Source organism: Leptodactylus fuscus, chromosome 1, assembly GCF_031893055.1.
Source record: "Leptodactylus fuscus isolate aLepFus1 chromosome 1, aLepFus1.hap2, whole genome shotgun sequence".
NCBI lineage: Eukaryota > Metazoa > Chordata > Amphibia > Anura > Leptodactylidae > Leptodactylus > Leptodactylus fuscus.
Genome location: NC_134265.1, coordinates 72,906,224 through 72,925,590, shown reverse-complemented (window position 1 = coordinate 72,925,590; position 19,367 = coordinate 72,906,224). Strand labels below are relative to the sequence as shown.

At 40.9% G+C, this 19,367-nt stretch overlaps 1 protein-coding gene across 1 annotated transcript in view; it reads left to right on the top strand.

The window, feature by feature from the left end:
- Positions 1-19,367, top strand: part of TMEM232 (transmembrane protein 232) — a 138,877-nt gene that overhangs the window by 107,405 nt on the left and 12,105 nt on the right. Inside the window, exon 13 of the mRNA XM_075272250.1 lies at positions 14,514-14,607. Coding sequence (XP_075128351.1) covers positions 14,514-14,607 — 94 coding nt within the window. The remainder of the gene's footprint in view (positions 1-14,513; positions 14,608-19,367) is intronic.

The following is a 19,367-nucleotide window of genomic DNA, read 5'->3' as shown; positions in this document are numbered from 1 at the left end:
TGCATTGGCCAGCGCTGATTGGCCAATGTATTCTATTAGCCTGATGAAGTAGAGCTGAATGTGTGTGCTAAGCACACACATTCAGCTCTACTTCATCGGGCTAATAGAATGCATTGGCCAGCGCTGATTGGCCAGAGTACGGAACTCGACCAATCAGCGCTGGCTCTGCTGGAGGAGGCGGAGTCTAAGATCGCTCCACACCAGTCTCCATTCAGGTCCGACCTTAGACTCCGCCTCCTCCAGCAGAGCCAGCACTGATTGGCCGAATTCCGTACTCTGGCCAATCAGCACTGGCTAATGCATTGTATTGGCGTGATGAAGCAGTGCTGAATGTGTGTGCTTAGCACACACATTCAGCTCTACTTCATCGGGCTAATAGAATGCATTGGCCAATCAGCGCTGGCCAATGCATTCTATTAGCGTGAACTGAGTTTGCACAGGGGTTCTAGTGCACCCTCGGCTCTGCTACATCAGATTGCTACATCTGATGTAGCAGTGCCGAGTGTGCATCAGATGTGTAGTTGAGCAAAACTGACTCAGCACTGCTAAGTCTGCATTCGCATAGGAATGCATTGGCCAGCCTTCGGCCAATCAGCGCTGGCTCTGCCGGAGGAGGCGGAGTCTAAGGTCGGACCTGAATGGAGACTGGTGTGGAGCTATCTTAGACTCCGCCTCCTCCAGCAGAGCCAGCGCTGATTGGTCGAGTTCCGTACTCTGGCCAATCAGCGCTGGCCAATGCATTCTATTAGCCCGATGAAGTAGAGCTGAATGTGTGTGCTTAGCACACACATTCAGCTCTACTTCATCAGGCTAATAGAATACATTGGCCAATCAGCGCTGGCCAATGCATTCTATTAGCTTGATGAAGCAGAGTGTGCACAAGGGTTCAAGCGCACCCTCGGCTCTGATGTAGCAGAGCTGAGGGTGCACAAGGGTTCAAGTGCACCCTCGGCTCTCCTACATCAGAGCCGAGGGTGCGCTTGAACCCTTGTGCAGCCTCGGCTCTGCTACATCAGAGCCGAGGGTGCGCTTGAACCCTTGTGCACACTCTGCTTCATCAAGCTAATAGAATGCATTGGCCAGCACTGATTGGCCAGAGTACGGAATTCGGCCAATCAGCGCTGGCCAATGCATCCCTATGGGAAAAAGTTTATCTCACAAAAATCACAATTACACACCCGATAGAGCCCCAAAAAGTTATTTTTAATAACATTCCCCCCTAAATAAAGGTTATCCCTAGCTATCCCTGCCTGTACAGCTATCCCTGTCTCATAGTCACAAAGTTCACATTCTCATATGACCCGGATTTGAAATCCACTATTCGTCTAAAATGGAGGTCACCTGATTTCGGCAGCCAATGACTTTTTCCAATTTTTTTCAATGCCCCCGGTGTCGTAGTTCCTGTCCCACCTCCCCTGCGCTGTTATTGGTGCAAAAAAGGCGCCAGGGAAGGTGGGAGGGGAATCGAATTTTGGCGCACTTTACCACGTGGTGTTCGATTCGATTCGAACATGGCGAACACCCTGATATCCGATCGAACATGTGTTCGATAGAACACTGTTCGCTCATCTCTAATGCCAACACCTCTGTAATGCAACTGGGACAGCAGTGGAAGCATGTCTGGGGGCATCTAACATGCCCAAGTCACTGTATTACGTCGGGATCCCTGTCAGCTTGCGATATGCGGGAGCTGACTTTTTCCCATGGAATGCATTGACCAGCATTGATTGGCCGAATGCCATACATAGTACAGCATTCGGCCAATCAACGCTGGTTCTGCTGGCGGCTCGTCTGTGAGGAAGCAGAGTCTAATATTGGACCAGAATGGAGACTGCTGTGGACTGATCTTAGAGTCCACTTCCTCCAGCAGAACCAGCGTTGATTGGCCGAATGCTGTACTCTGTATGGCATTCGGCCAATGCATTCCTATGCCGAGATGTAGCAGTGCTGGCCGTGTGCTCAGCTCGACTACACCAGAGATGCTGCCGAGCTGAGCGCACAGCCAGCACTGCTACACCAGAGATGTGAACCCTGCTGCACACTCAGCTCTGCTGCATCAGAGATGCGCTGAACCCGGCTGCACACTCAGCTCTGCTGCATCAGAGATGCACTGAACTCTGCTGCACACTCAGCTCTGCTGCACTCAGCTTTGCTGCATCAGAGATGTAGCAGATCTGAGTGTGCGCTGAACCCTGCTGTACAATCAGCTCTGCTGCATCTCAGCAGAGCTGAGTGTGCAGCAGGGTTCAGCGCATACTCAGCTCTGCTTCATCTCCGGTGTAGCAGTGCTGAGCGCACGGCCAGCACTGCTACATCTCGGCATAGGAATGCATTGACCAACGTTGATTGGCCGAATGCGCTGGTTCTGCCGGAGGAGGAGGAGTCTAAGATCGGTCCACAGCAGTCTCCATTCTGGTATGATCTTAGACTCCGCCTCCTCACAGACGAGCCTCCGGCAGAACCAGCGTTGATTGGCCGAATGCTGTCCTCTGATCAACGCTGGTCAATGCATTACTATGGGAAAAAGTCAGCTCGTGCATATCGGAAACTGACAGGGATCCCGACCAGATAGAGCCCCAAAGAGCTGGGTGAGTGACATTCCCACCTAAATAAAGGTAATCCCTAGCTAACCCTGCCAGTACATCTATCCCTGTCTCACAGTCACATAGTTCACAGTCTCATATGAACCGGATATTAAATCCACTGTTCGTATAAATTGGAGGTCACCTGAATTAGCCAGCCAATTACTTTTTCCGATTTTTTTTTTTCGATGCCTGCATTGTCGTAGTTCCTGTCCCACCTCCCCTGTGCAGTTATTGGTGCAAAAAAAGCATTTTTAGTGAGTTTGCCACCTGGTGTTCGACTTGAATCGAACATCTCGAACAGCCTGATATCCGATCGAACATGTACTCGATCGAACACTGTTTGCTCATCTCTACTCACTAGAGATCAACTGCCCATGTAGGTCAAGCTTTGGCTGCAGGCAATCATTTAAGATTCTGTCTTAGTGAAAATATAGTTTGTTATTCACATTTTATATGTTATCCAATAATCCTCACCAAGAATTCGTATGGACTCAGGAACGGGCCCCGCTTTGTTGATAGCAAAGTAAACTGCAGTAACACAAAATGTAGCATTACTACTTTTATATGAACATCAACCAAAGGATGGGAAGTATTGTGACATATAAGATTTTCTGCTTGAAGAAGAGGCAATGTAGCGAGGCTAGAAAGTAAAAAACAACAACAAAATGTTTTCCATACAAAAGAAAACAATAGTTCTTCATCAGAAGATCCATCTGATGGAAAGGGGTTAGTCTTGTTAAGAATAGATAGTTCAACCTTAGACTTTTTTTGTTTTTCCTTAAAAATTATTCATTTTGCCCTTATATCTAGACCTCAAACATAAAGGCTGGTTTCAGAGACTATAGAGAAAACTTGGAATTTCCTTCTTTTCCAGTTGGTCCACCATCACTTGCATGAATTTTAGAACATTAGTAGAGAGTCTCACAATCTCTTGATATATGAAAAACTGTTGGCATGCCCATGTTAGCATTGCATACACTATGACAGACCCCCATATTATCATGTTCCAGGTCATTATTAATAGTAGTGCAATAGTTTGCAAGTCTGGATGTGTATGTGTTAGGATAGCAGATGCAGTTTCAGAGCTAAAGTAAAAACCAGTACTAGATATACCAATTAAAATCGTTAACACTGCACCCTGTGTTCAACATCCCCGGACCACACCAACTCCAACCCCACAATGGTGTTTACCACAGCCCCAGATAGTAGGGATGGACTTGACGGCACTGCTGGACAGATTGGTACGTGTCAAATCACGGCAAACCAGACACTGAGACTCTTACCTGCAAACGTTTCGGGTTGCAGTGTTGGTCCAGAGATCCAGAAGGCTGAAGCAGGTGGTTAGCAGGGAGTAAATGATAGTTGTACGGTCTGGGCCGTCAGTAAGAGGGCAACACAGTACAGAGTGAAATCCAAGTGGAGCATCAGTCAGGCCGAGTCAGTAACAGGAATGGTAGCGGAGTACAAAGCGTAGTTCAGGGAGCAGAGGTCTAGAGGCAAGCCAGGGTCATTAACAGAAACAGGTAGATTATGGAATCAGGAGACAAAGGCAAGGTCAAAGGTCAAGGCAGAAGGGTCAGGAACACAGGTAATCAGATCAGGGACCGCTTACTATCAGAACATGGAGATCAACTGAATAGACATCACTGGAGAGCTGCCAGAACCCAGCTTAAACAGTACACCAGAGGGTGGGGCAAAATCTCATCCAAAATCAGAGAATCTAGACATACAGAAATAAACCCATGCCATCCCTGACCAGCCCCCTAACAGTATGGTTGTTGTCACAAGGAATATGTACACCATATGTACTATCCAATATTTATGACCATCCTTGAATAATGTTTATGTGTTTGTGTGAAAGACAATGTAATGATATAAACATATGTGCAAGGCAACTGTTCAGTCCATTGGTTTACACTTTTTCCTATTATAATACATTTTTATGGAACAAATATATAAGTAATACGTTGCTTCATATGTATCTTTCTGTCCAGCTTCAATACAACTTTATTTAAGCGTAATAATGGTAATTAATACTATATTGCTATAAAATATTTGACAAAGCATAGAATTTCAACAGTAAGAGAAAAAGTATATAAATTAAATGAGCTGGTGCCTTCTCGCCCATTAGGGCTGATGTCCAAATCGAAGTTTATTTTAATTTCTATCTGCTTCCTATTCCTGGAGAGTAATCAGATCCTTGAGATATATAGCCCCACATTATGTGGAAGCTGTTGTGTTGTATTCCAGGCTGGATTATACTGTAGGAAGTGGAAAAGAAAAGATTATCCACTGTTCCACCTCCATTCAGCACTTCCTAGACATTCTAAGGAAGACATATAGCAGCAATTTGAATTCTTTCAAAGTGTAAATCTACCAACGTTAAGGATAAGGCCTTATGCAGCGAAGTGCTGCCACTGCAGAGAAAAATATAGCGGAACAGCATCACATTTCTTTCCGCAGCATTTTTCACAGCGCGTCCGTAGCGTTTTCCTCTGTGTCCTTTCTGCCACTATTATACCTATACAGAAAACTCCAGCGTTTATACAGGTATACTTGACATGCTGCGATTTTCAAAAACACAAACATTTTTGAATACACAGCTTTTCCCCTGCATATTTTTTCTACAATGTATGGATGGGATTAGCCACAATCCCATCCACTTTACAGATACTGTAAAACGCATTTCCGCCATGTCCAAAACACTGTGTTTTTGCAACGTGGGGCCCCAGCCTAAAGGGGTTTTCTGGGCTAAAATATGGATGACCTATCTGCTAGTTGTCAGACCCCAAAAGAGTTAAAGGGATTCTACCATTAAAACAATTTATTTCTAGTTGACACGTAGGAATAGCCTTAAGAAAGGCTATTCTTCTCCTACCTTTAGAAGTCTTCTCCACGCCGCCGTTCGGTATATAATCCGGTTTTTATCAGTATGCAAATGAGTTCTCTCGCAGCACTGGGGAGGGGCCCCAGCGCTCAAACAGCACTGGGGGAGTCCCAAATGCTGCAAGAGAACTCTCCAGTGACTCCTCTATCTTCATCTGGAACGTCCTCTTTACCGTCTTCTTCCGGCGCAGGCGGTCAAACTTGTAGGCCTCAGGAAGAGCCGACTGCGCATGCACAGTAAGTAAGCGGCCATTTTCTTGTGGCCTCTGAGAAGAATAGCCTTTCTTAAGACTATTCCCACGTGTCCACTAGAAAAAAAAGTGTTTTAATTGTACAATCCCTTTAATATTTGGTCATGAAACCTGCTATAATCCAGCTCAGGTTTTGTCCATAATTTTACCATCCCTGCCCGATGTTTGTACAGATTCTATGTATTAGTAAATTGTAACCTTGCATAAATTGTGGGAACTTGGATTATAATTCAAGTTAATCTTACAGTTTTAATCATGTAGCTAGGGGAAGTCTATGTCAGATTTACTAGTGTTGCTTGTCTATCAATAAGCATTGCTATCTCTGTGCAAATGAAACAATTGGGATAACTCTTTTCCAGATAAAGTGGTGTGCAGATCAATCATACAGATTATTACAGATACATAAGAAGTAGAATTGCAGAATTATTATGTTAAGCATTTAGTACAGTGTAAAGAAGACATTTGTTTCTGTATCGGAGCGTATTTGAAAATTACCTGTCATGAACGATGCCTAAGGGAGGATGATTTACCATTTCTTTATTAGTATCCATTCTATCTTATGTACTATTACATTCTTCACTGCTGCCTTAACCATGTCTTAATCCTTAATGCTGACTAAAGATAATATTCTATTCTTCTAAATGTGTACAGCACGTGTTCTTGACACCTGATAGCCAAGGGGAGAAGACCACATCTGCCTTACTCTTCATGGTAGTGGGCTGCCTCCTTGGTACATACTGTATGACCTTGGATGATTGAATAAAATAGAACGGTTTGTCACTACTGGTTTCTTCACATCAATGGCTGATTCCAATGAAAATAACTTTAACACACATTTTCTGTAAGGCTGACTCACAAATGCTTAAGAAACTCAAAATATGACAAGTATCGAGATGAGTATATAGTTTTTTATTGAGAAGAATCTATTGATTCTGTTCATAATGGCTTAGTTCCTGCTATTCCCAGATGGGGTCCGTATTGTTCTCAAGAATAGGGGTCCCATAGCTCTCTACTACAAAGGAGCAGTAGACAAGCATGTTCATTGCACTCCATATAAGTCTTTGGGACTTCTGTAATAAAGCAACAGCTCTCAGTTATCTCTGGCAGGCTCATAGACTTGAATGGGTTTAATGTCTATCGCAGCACATCCCCATTAAGCTTGTTCTATATTTAATATTTAATACCGGGATAAGAACAAATTTGGGGGTAACCAGAATATAGGAGAATGATTTTATAGCATTTATACCAAGAAACAGAGATGAATGAATTTGACATTTGAATAGGAGCCATTACTTTCTTCTTGTTGTCACAATGCATTTTACACATTCATTTCAGATTTACACATTGTTAGTCGAAATTAACATAATTCCGCATTAATATCATATTGTAATTAACCTGAAAGTAAGCCCAGAAAATGAATGACGAGACCCAGCAGCCCAGCAACAAATCTGGCTGGATCTAAACAAGCCTTATCTAGCCAATTAGTGGTGGACTAAACTTACATAGATTCTCTTTGGGTTGACACTAATGAAAATTTGGCACTTTGTCAATGACTTCTATTTTAGACAGTACATATTTAAAACTATCTTAAAAACGTATCGAGCCTACCTATTCTTAACATAACGTACAAAATTTCTCATGATTCTCACAATGTACTTTGTTAGTTTTATTACTAGTCCCTTCATAATTAAAGGGGTATTCCCATGATGCTTGTTCACTAACCTTCAGGCTGTTGTGCTCTATTCACTTCCTGCTTTTCTCGGCACATAGGTGGGCGGGGTTTCACTTGCACGGGATTGGTTGTAAATGAATTACCATAGTGTGAAGCTGATGTAGCAGAGCTGGATTTGAGTCAGTTTGCATTACATACAGAGGTAACGGACTCCCTATCTCAGCCCTTATCAGCCAAATTCAATTAAACCGACTGATAAGAGCTCAGAAATCCTGGAGCTCTCACCTCCCCTATCTGAGAAGCTCCGCTACTTAAAAGACGCAAACAGCTCAAAGCTGCTCCCAGCCCCTCACTCTCCCTCTGAGAGCAGGCAGCTACATCATTTGACAAATGAGCAGATAATCCCAAGGGCCATAGAAATGAGGTGTAAACAATGAAGTGAATAAATTAAAATAGCGACCAAACAAAGCAGTTTTTATAAAGCAATGCATTTAGGAAAAGTCTAAAATCCACATAAACTAGCAGTATAGATAGGATCCTTGTGATTGTACAACCCCTTTAAAGGGGTTTCCCCAGAAACATGATCTTATTTAAGTTTGAATTAAAAGTTAAACATTTTTTTAAGATACAAGTAATTAAACATTTTGCAGACTTTTAAACATTTCTCTATAACATTGTCATGTTTAGCTTGATCGGTTGCCAATGGATATGACCATGAAGGCAGGATCTTTCTATGGCCTGGTACCCAGCCATGATTTCCTTATTGTGGCTAGTTATCTTTTCATACGTATGACCTAACACCCTATCCACAATAAGGAAGTCATGGCATGTCCCAGAACATAGAACGCCCGCTTTAAAAAAGAAAGACCATGGTTATAGTAAAAATAATTCATTGGGCTCCAAAGCAAAGTCAAAAATTGCCTCTGTGCCTTTATTACAGTAAAGTGAATTATAGTAATAAGAATGGCAGCATCATAATAATGTAATAATGTAATATAGAAAATATCACCTTTATACATCTACTAGGTATTCCATTGATGCCTAATTCATTTTAGGCAATGTGTGAAATGACCATACTGAAGGAGATATATGTAGGACACTACAATGCTAGGAACCTTATTGCTCAGGAGCCTTCCTGTATGGAAAGTTGCCTTTTATAGCCCAGAAACATTGGTGATTTGCAAGGGACAGAATACTGGTTGCGCGCACCGTCACATATATGATACGTCAACAGCTGCCTAGAAGCAGAGAAGTGCAGCCTGTGTGAGGATACTAGCCATTGTGACTGCTGGGAGGGGGGAGGGGAGATATCAGCATTTGTGAATCACCAGTGATACAACAAATCTGCAGACTAAAGCTCAAAGGAAGCGCATAAAATAGATGACTCTAAAACTCTAATAAATAAAGGACTGATTTCTTCCAAACAACCTTGTTGTGCCTAAAACTCAATAATAAATGAATCTGTACATATTTCTCTACTTTAATCCTAACGTTAATGATGCAAATGACCAATCTTCAGGGAATGTATAATATAAATCTCTACCTATTTCATAACCCTAACTCTAATCTATACACTTTTCTTAACCTTAAAGGGGATTGACCAAGATTTTTCCTTTATGTATTGCCTATGCTTAGGCTATAAATCCAGAAGCAGTTGGTTCCATCCCTGTACAGTGGCCAGGGCCAGGGCCTGGGACATTAACTTTAATGGGAACAAAGCTGCAGTGATGGTGTCCAGTCACTATTTAGAGCATGAAGTAAACTGTTCTTGGACCAAATGTCTCAACTGCAGCCTAAAACATGAAGGCAATATGTAACATAAAGTAATCTGTCCACTTCCCCCAACCCAAAGTGACCAAAGTACTTGCAGGCAGTTTATACAATATATTGATCTGCGGACATGCTCTAACCCTTACACTAATCTGTACAGTGAGTGCACATTTCCTAACCCTAATAACTAAAAGACTATAATACTATAAAGTCAACTTTCAGATCACAGTTAACTCTTAAAAGTTTCTCACCTTTGTTGTTTATTTATCTTTAAAGGGGTTGGCCCATGGTTAGACTTTTATCCTCTAGAAGTAACAGAATGAATGATAGCAAGCCAAAATCCGTGAAAGAAAACCATGAGGAATTGATACAGAAAGTATATTGGAAATTTGTATATCTTTTTATTGTACATTTGTTTGTCAATATTGGTCTGAAAGTGGCCAACCCCTTTAATTAGTTTGGGATTCATAGGTTTCAATTAATTTATCTAGTTGTCTATTATAAAATACTACCTAAAAATATATGCAACAGAATGAAATAATCCTTTTTATACTTTGCAAAAAAAAAAAAAAAGCTAGGCATTCTATAAAATCCGTAGGTAAATTGTATGGTGTCAGAATAAAATGACGTTATTTCATAATATTGGATGCTTGTATGGTGGCCTACATTACTCTGGAATGCACTATAAGTAGTGACATTGAACTGTATGAACTGTATTACGTTCAATTAGGGATGCAGTCACTGCTTTCTTGATGCAGAATATATATGGTTTTATACTGGGGGGGGTCTTATATGATGAGTTTTTCTGCTGCATTGACTGTTCATCCATTCATTTGTACAACAGACTATGTTGGGGTTTGTGATGTTATTGCAGTAATGAATTTTGTCTTCTTTCTAGATTATGAATGCAATCATTCCCCCCCTACCCATTACGTTCCTTTTTGATTTACGTTAATAAAGTCCACCCCCTCCATTGCATTTCCTAGTTAAACTATTTAAGGTCAGAAAAAGCTAACCTCATTTACTTTATCAAAAATACTAAGCATTCTATAAAGTAACTAGGCATTGTATGAATATATATATATGGTAAAGAATGAAATTGATTGGCATACATTGTCTGTAAGATATATACTCTTTAGTATTCCAGTTGCAGCACCAAGAAGGACAAACTGTAGGGTTATGTAAATTGAAAGAAAGAATAGAAAGATTGAAAGCTAAGTTTTTAGCCACATTAAACCTAAAAAATCTGATCCATCAGTATTGGATGATTGTGAGATACCTCCTGTTTGTCGACAAGCCAGTTATCGCTCCTTGTTGCAAACTCAGAGGGATATAATCCTTGAACTGTGAGATTTCGATCATCCCGGCAGATCACTTTGCACCTAAACCAAGTTGTGACTACTGTTCATCGTTGCGTATCCCAGTGGTTGAGAGAGCAACGACAAACTGGAATGACAGCAAGAGGTGCCCAAAGGTGACATTCTACATGGACATATCATGTTGTAGGAATAATGGTCTTCAGTGATCCTTTTTGTACTACAAGTGAAATTTGATTATACAATCCAAGCCTAGGGCAGCAAGCAGTCTTGACACAATTCATTTGCACAGCATTGGGCCAAATCTTTAGCTACAAGTGTTCCATTGACCTCACTTCTCTGCTCCCAAAGACTATTATGGTGCCATTCAAGATGGCAATGGAGGTCTGTCCAATTCCTGTCTTCTGTCCTGTATCTGTATTACTATGCTGCTGTAACATACTAAAATTTTCCCACTGTGGGACTATTAAAGGATTATCTTATTCAGTAATCCTGCCCAGTCCTTCATTTTTCTCAGATGAATAATAACCATTGCTCTGGGGACCATGTGGGCAACACTTTGAAGAGGACTTCACAAGAAAACGTTGCACTGGTCCTAACCCCAAGGATTAAGGTGTGGGATGTCTTTATGTACATTGAAAAATGGCCATTGCATTGCTTCCATGATCAAATCAAAGTGTTCCAGGAACCATTTATCAATAGGACAATGTCAGGCTCCGTATTGGTCATGCTACTATGACCTAAATCTGCTAGAATGTTAAAGTAGTTATACTCACTGTCTAATAAAACTACATAGCCATATAGTGTTAGTGCATAGTCATATAGGCACAAGATATGGGGAATACAAGATGCTGGCTGTTTTGTGTCTCACTACGCAGGAATAAAGACATTTTATTGCATGGCGAGTGCTGCTACTTTCTTCAATTTTGTGTCATTGGACTATATTCAGCTGAGCACCACGTATGGCACACAAATAGGAGACCTGTTCTTTCCTATTTAGATCTCATGTTTGTTAAATATACCCACGGAGTATTATTATACTTTGGGGTCTCTTCAAACATAAGAGTATAAAGGTACGATTCCTTTGCAGCAACCTGTGTTCTTTCTTGGCAATCTTCTGGCATCCTTGATGATGTTACCAGCCCCTGGCGGATTGCTAAAGTCTGTGATAGATCCTTAGTGGTCATGTGAGGCATGTTGACGTTTTGACAATTGGACGTAAACTTGTTTGATCAGAAATGAATCTTGCAAGGTTTCCCAATCTCTAATTTGTAGATATATATATATATTAGAACTGATATGTGATGCAGAGTCAAACAGATTGCAGTCACATACAACTTTCTAAAAAAATACCCAACTCATCATTCCTTAGGCTGAGTTCAGATGGGGTTTTTTGGTCTGGAATTTGACACGGAGGCGACCTCAGATTCCAGACCAAAAAACGGGTAGCCAGCATCCAGTCATGGCACTCTGCTCCGGATTAGGCCCAAATGAATGGGCCTAGTCAGGAGGGATTGTCTTCAGGCGGATGTCCTGAAAAAAGATCTGCCTGAAGAAAGAGCATTTTCCTTCTTTTTTCCCGGGAGCGGCAACAAACCACTCACGGAAAAAGGAACCCATTGATTTCAATGGGAGGCGTTTTTTTTGGTCAGGATTTTGAGGCAGATTCTGCCTCAAAATCCTGATCAAAAACCCCTGTCTGAATTCAGCCTTCGTGTGCCATTCCTGGATATTGGCAACAAATGCACAAAAAAAAGCCTCTTCTCTCTGGACCCATGGCCTCTGAATGATAGGGGAATGAAGTTCACCCTTATTATGCTCTAATTAAAATCAGCCTTGGACAGATGGGTGGTGCGTATGAACCAAAATGGAGTTCAATGCACGCACAATGCAACAAATGCACAAAAATTGGTCAGCACTTCCAAACATTGTGAACAAGAAATTCAGGTGCACAAGGCTGTGGTTTCAATACAAATGCAAACACAAAAAGTTGCATCAGCACTCTGCTACAGCGTTCCCGCAAATACCTACTATATATAAGAATATGTACAGATGATGCTCTTGGCTTTTACGCTTTGATCAAACTATAATTGTAAATCCACCTACCGCGAAAAGAAAGGCAGAATGGCAAGACCATAGTTGGTAAAGGAGATCAAAAATTGGATCAGTGAGCAGATAGGCTGAAGAAGGCTGCGTGCAGTAAAGAGCGCTTCCAACACCTTGTGTTCAATAGAGCTGGCATAAGAGTCTCTGTTCTGGGGAAAGCTAATAGTTATACACAAACCAAATATCATGATTTCCTTATTACGATACAGCACATAAAATGGCTACTGTGTCTGCATTAAATATGCATCATATCATTACATTTCTATTATGGATAGATCTGTGCACTTGCATATTTACCAACAGTTCAGCTGAACAGCTAACATTTTGTCAGTAAGATCTGTGGTGTGCAGGGCTTCTCTCTGGGGAAATTATATTTTTGTTTTGTCCTTGGCTGTAGTTACTATGGAATGATCTTAATTTTACAGTATACTGCATTAAGTATGCAAGAAAAGGACATGAAACTGTTCATTATGCCAGACACTGAGGAGATCGAGCCGCCTAGCATGTTGGTGACAACCGGCACACCAGAACAGCAATACCACAATTAAACATGATGTTGCAGACAGACAGTAAATTGATTTAGCAGTTCATGGGTTTTATAAGTGTCTTCTCTGTCTTATCAAAGACTGTCAAGAAATTGCATACTTAGTTTTTCTTGAGGTTACGTATAAGGTTATTGTAAATTCATCTAAATAACTATTTAATGAATAACTAAACAAATAAATCTATACTGATACAATGATGCAAAACAATTTACTTTTCGTTTAATTGAGATTAGCCTTAGGCTCCATTCACATTAGCGTCATGGCTTCCATTATAATTATAGCAATGGGAGCTTTGAAACAGATCCTAGCAAAGAGTGATGGATTCTTATGACTTATTATGGGACAGTCTGACTTCCATCCTTCTCGTCGCAACAACAGAGCTTTAATGTATGTGATTTGTAAAATTCAGTGGAAACACAAAAGGAAGGAAACCAGTGATGGATCTCCATAGAAAAAGAGGAAGAAAGCGCTATAAATAGTAAAAATGAAGAAATCCAAAATGTATAAAGACTTGTTCATACTGACACTTTCAGTTGGCTGTGCAGTATTTTTGACAACATCGTCTGCAGCCCTATTCTTCTCATCAAAGGACCCAAACCAAATATCATTGTATGTAAACTTAAAAATGGATCCATCATTCCAGCAGAGACAGTAGTGTGAACATAGCCTAAGAAGTAGCATTAGATTTTGTGAGAGTATCTGTAAAATATAGAGATGAGCGAGTAGTACTCGATCGAGTAGGTATTTGATCGAATACTACGGTATTCTAAATACTCGTACGCGATCGAGTACCACTCGCTGTTCGAATGGAAAAGTTCGATGCAGAACCAGCATTGATTGGCTGAATGCTATACAGTCGGCCAATCAATGCTGGTTCTTCTCCTACCTTTAGAATTCTTCTCCGTGCAGCTTCCCCGCGGCGTCTTCCGGCTCTTAATTCACTCTGCCAGGCATCGGGCCTGGGCAGAGCCGACTGCGCATGTCTGCTTGTAGTGCGGGCATGCGCAGTCGGCTCTGCCCAGGCCCAATGCCTGGCAGAGTGAATTCAGAGCTGGAAGACGCCGCGGGGACGCTACACGGAGAAGACTGCTCGGAGGATCCAGCCCGACCCTCGCTCATGGACTTGGTAAGTATAATTTGATCGAACGTTGCCTACCCCTGAAACGAGCATTTTCCCCCCATAGACTATAATAGGGTTCGATATTCGATTCGAGTAGTCGAATATTGAGGGGCTACTCTAAACGAATATCGAATCTTGAACATTTTACTGTTCGCTCATCTCTAGTAAAATACATAAATAGATCTTATTATTAAGAAAAAGTATATATATATATGTATACATCTCTAGATATTAGTTATAGTGCAAATACATTTTTCCACAGGCACGAATATCTGCATGAAGCAAGAGCTGTAACTCCTCCATTAAATTATTTCACACGAACTAGCATGGATTTGCAGAGAGTTGTGGAAGATCAGGTAATATCATTTCATATATTAGGATGACTTTACAAAATGTATTTGTGGGGTAAAATGTTTTAGGCTAAGGCCACGCACAACATTCCTCAGCAAAACAGCGCTGCGGGAAAAACTGCAGCGGCAATGCATTGTAATTCTTACTGCAGCCCTTTGTACAGAAAGTTTGCAGAGTTTCTGTCCCTATTATACCTATAAGAAAAACGCCTGTGTTTTCATAGGTAGAATTGACATGCTGTGATCTTCAAAAACATTGTTCCCATCCACTTTGCAAGTATTGTAAAAGTGTTTTTTGCCACAGCGTTATTTTGCTTCTATTTTGCAATGTGGGGCTCCGGCCTTAAAGGGATTCTATCATTAGAATCCCTTTTTTTCAGGCCTACCACGTCAGACTAGCCTTAAGAAAGGCTATTCTTCCCCTACCTGTAGAATTCTTCTCCACGCCGCCGTTCCCCATGCTGCCTGAAGACTCTCCAGCGACACCCTCCATCTTCTTCTCAAGATGGCTTCTTCGCTGCGTCTTCATCTAAAAGCACCGACTGCGTATGTCCGCCGGCTGTTTTCCTGTGGCCGAACGGACAATCGTGTAAGAAGCCATAAGAAAATGGCTGACGGACATACACAGTCGGCGCTTTTGGATGAAAAAGCGATGAAGAGGCGTTCTCGAGAAGAAGATGGATCACTGGAGAGTCTTCAGGCAGCACAGGGGACACCTGTGCTGTCTGGAGACTCATTTGCATACAGAGAAAACCGGGAATATGACTGGAATGGCGGTGCGGAGAAGAATTCTAAAGGAAGGGGAAGAATAGCCTTTCTTAAGGTTATTCTGACGTGGTAGTACTGAAAAAAGGGATTCTAATGATCGAGTCAAGACTAAAAATATACTGCATTGCAAATTATTATACAAATGATGTTTTTCTCTAATTTTCTGCAGTGTTTTTTGGCTGCAGTTTACTATGCGGGGCCTTAATCTAAGGGTTGTGTGAGATTAGACATTTTTATAGAAATGGATCCAGAAACTATGGCAATGTATGGCTGTGTGGTCTTGCCATACTCAAGTGAACATATGACATAGACATCTGGTTTATGGTCATTTACAGCCATGAGCAGGCAAAAATTACAGAAAAAAGAAAATCAGTCATTTTGGCTACCATGTATATCATGTCTATGGACAGATTTATATGCAATAATACAATTATAAAGTATAGCTCCATCCAGATATTTCATTAACTTACTCAGTTTTCAAGCATCCCTGAGCAGATCTCCTTCAGACCTAAGTGAACCTACAGAGTGTATTTAATTTATTTAGAGCAAACGAAATGCCTTTTCTTCACAAGAATGTATCGGAATATGTTACCTCTTGTTCTTTCTTTGACTGGGGAGAAGCTGAGTTACGCTGAGAAGTGCTGATTTCATCTGACAGAAACTTGATATCTCAATGTTCAGAAACGATCTTATGCTTTGTGTATTCTCAGCAGTTACATCGAAACACAATGACTCCATTTACATGTAACCAGAACTTGTACTTTACAGGTCTGAAAGAGTTTTAATCACTTGGGTCTTGAGAGAATCTGAGTCTGAATTATATACACTGGACTCCATCTTAGTCATGAAGGACATTGCTTTTGTTCCATGAATCTCTATAGAATGTTCTTCTAAACCCGTGGCCTTGGTTTCTGTGTCTATATTTTCTCGCAGAAGAAAAAGTCTGTTTTACTCAAATCCATGCCTCCTACTATATATATATATATATATATATATATATATATATATATATATATATATATATATACAGTCCTATGAAAAAGTTTGGGCACCCCTATTAATCTTAATCATTTTTAGTTCTAAATATTTTGGTATTTGCAACAGCCATTTCAGTTTGATATATCTAATAACTGATGGACACAGTAATATTTCAGGATTGAAATGAGGTTTATTGTACTAACAGAAAATGTGCAATATGCATTAAACCAAAATTTGACCGGTGCAAAAGTATGGGCACCTCAACAGAAAAGTGACATTAATATTTAGTACATCCTCCTTTTGCAAAGATAACAGCCTCTAGTCGCTTCCTGTAGCTTTTAATCAGTTCCTGGATCCTGGATAAAGGTATTTTGGACAAACAATTCAAGTTCAGTTAAGTTAGATGGTCGCCGAGCATGGACAGCCCGCTTCAAATCATCCCACAGATGTTCAATGATATTCAGGTCTGGGGACTGGGATGGCCATTCCAGAACATTGTAATTGTTCCTCTGCATGAATGCCTGAGGATTTGGAGCGGTGTTTTGGATCATTGTCTTGCTGAAATATCCATCCCCGGCGTAACTTCAACTTCGTCACTGATTCTTGAACATTATTCTCAAGAATCTGCTGATACTGAGTGGAATCCATGCGACCCTCAACTTTAACAAGATTCCCGGTGCCAGCATTGACCACACAGCCCCAAAGCATGATGGAACCTCCATCAAATTTTACAGTGGGTAGCAAGTGTTTTTCTTGGAATGCTGTTTCTTTTTGGACGCCATGCATAACGCCTTTTTTTATAACCAAACAACTCAATCTTTGTTTCCAAAATGAAGTTGGCTTCTCCAAATGTGCTTTTGCATACCTCAGGCGACTCTGTTTGTGGCGTGCTTGCAGAAACGGCTTCTTTCTCATCACTCTCCCATACAGCTTCTCCTTGTGCAAAGTGCGCTGTATTGCTGACTGATGCACAGTGACACCATCTGCAGCAAGATGATGCTGCAGCTCTTTGGAGGTGGTCTGTGGATTGTCCTAGACTGTTCTCACCATTCTTCTTCTCTGCCTTTCTGATATTTTTCTTGGCCTGCCACTTCTGGGCTTAACAAGAACTGTCCCTGTGCTCTCCCATCTCCTTACTATGTTCCTCACAGTGGAAACTGACAGGTTAAATCTCTGAGACAACTTTTTGTATCCTTCCCCTGAACAACTATGTTGAACAATTTTTGTTTTCAGATCATTTGAGAGCGGGCTGTCCATGCTCGGCGACCATCAAACTTAACTGAACTTGAATTGTTTTGTAGAAAGAAATGGTCCAAAATACCTTCATCCAGGATCCAGGAACTGATTAAAAGCTACACGAAGTGACTAGAGGCTGTTATCTTTGCAAAAGGAGGATCTACTAAATATTAATTTCACTTTTCTGTTGAGGTGCCCATACTTTTGCACCAGTCAAATTTTGGTTTAATGCATATTGCGCATTTTCTGTTAGTACAATAAACCTCATTTCAATCCTGAAATATTACTGTGTCCATCAGTTATTAGATATATCAAACTGAAATGGCTGCTGCAAACACCAAAATATTTAGAACTAAAAATGATTAAGATTAATAGGGGTGCCCAAACTTTTTCATAGGACTGTATATATATATATATATATATATATATATATATATATATATATATATACAGTATATATTTAGACTAGTCTTGTTTTTCCAGTAGAACTGCTATAAATTTTGCTTATGCATTGATAGGGAGGAATTTACCAACACATATATGCCAGAAATTGGTGAACAATTGGCGCATCTTTGCTGTGATTTGTGCCAAAGATGTCTTTGTTCTTTTTTGCTCCCTACTCCAGATGTTTTAAGACCGTGAATGGAATAGAATAGTGATCAAGTCTGGGGATGACAAGGTGCTTGACTGATGACTGTAAAAAGATGTGTTGTAAAAGTTTTCTCTTAATTTGGTTACGGGCTGATGAAGGCCACTGGTCCAATGCCAAACACCGGCCTGTTGAAAATAAAAGATTTGTACAGCACATCTGCTTACAGCCTTTGATCGAACACATTGGAGTATTGGACTCTCAGCAGTTTGCCTGCACCATTCCTATTCCTTGAGCATATAGATTCAGTAATAGGATCCCTCATCTGTGGTGTGTATACAGTGTCATATGTTAAGGCTTTACATTCAACGTATATGCCAGGAGAATTGTTCGGTATGTGCACTGAAACAAAAATACAGGCTGAACTTTACAATACTACAGTCCATAACAGTATTCACATTGTGATTGTACATTGCACCCTATACTTATAGCTTCTTAAGATTATTCTGACCCCTCAAAATCAGGGCCAAATTCTGTCCTGAATCTGCCATTCATTGTATTCAGTAGGAGGCAGAGATCAATGCAGGATGCTGAAAAAATAATCGTCCTGTTCAATCTTGCCGCAGTTTCTACGGCTGATCAAACGTAGAACGCGCAGCGTGAGACACTCCGCTGATCAGCTCCATTCATTTGGGGCTCATCAATGAGTGAAAGCCATGGCAGAAAGTCAAAGGGCTGGAAAGTGAAGAGGGATCTGAAGCAGATTCCTCTTCGTTTTCTGCTGTCTGAACAGGCCCTTAGAGGGGGTTTCCAGCTTATTAGACAGAGTGAAGAGTCAAAGGAATTTACTTCATTATTAGTTATCCAACGTTCATGCAGTTTTTTTGATATTTTATAAAACATACGACCCTTCAGGCTAGATGTAAAAATAGTACAATGTGGTTATGGTTTTATGCTGCCGATTATAGGTGACAATGAGTCACAAGATTTTAAGCACTGTGACAGCATGGGAGAGCAGGGTGTATGATTCTGGCTGTATCTGTGACTCATAACACATATTGGATCATGATAGCATTTAAAGGGAGTGTGTCACCAGGTGACTCAATATCAAGCCAGTCATAGTGCATTGTAGGGGGCAACATGCTGGGTACTCCAAGGACTCTGTATTCAAGTTGGAAAAGTAGGGGTTCTGGTA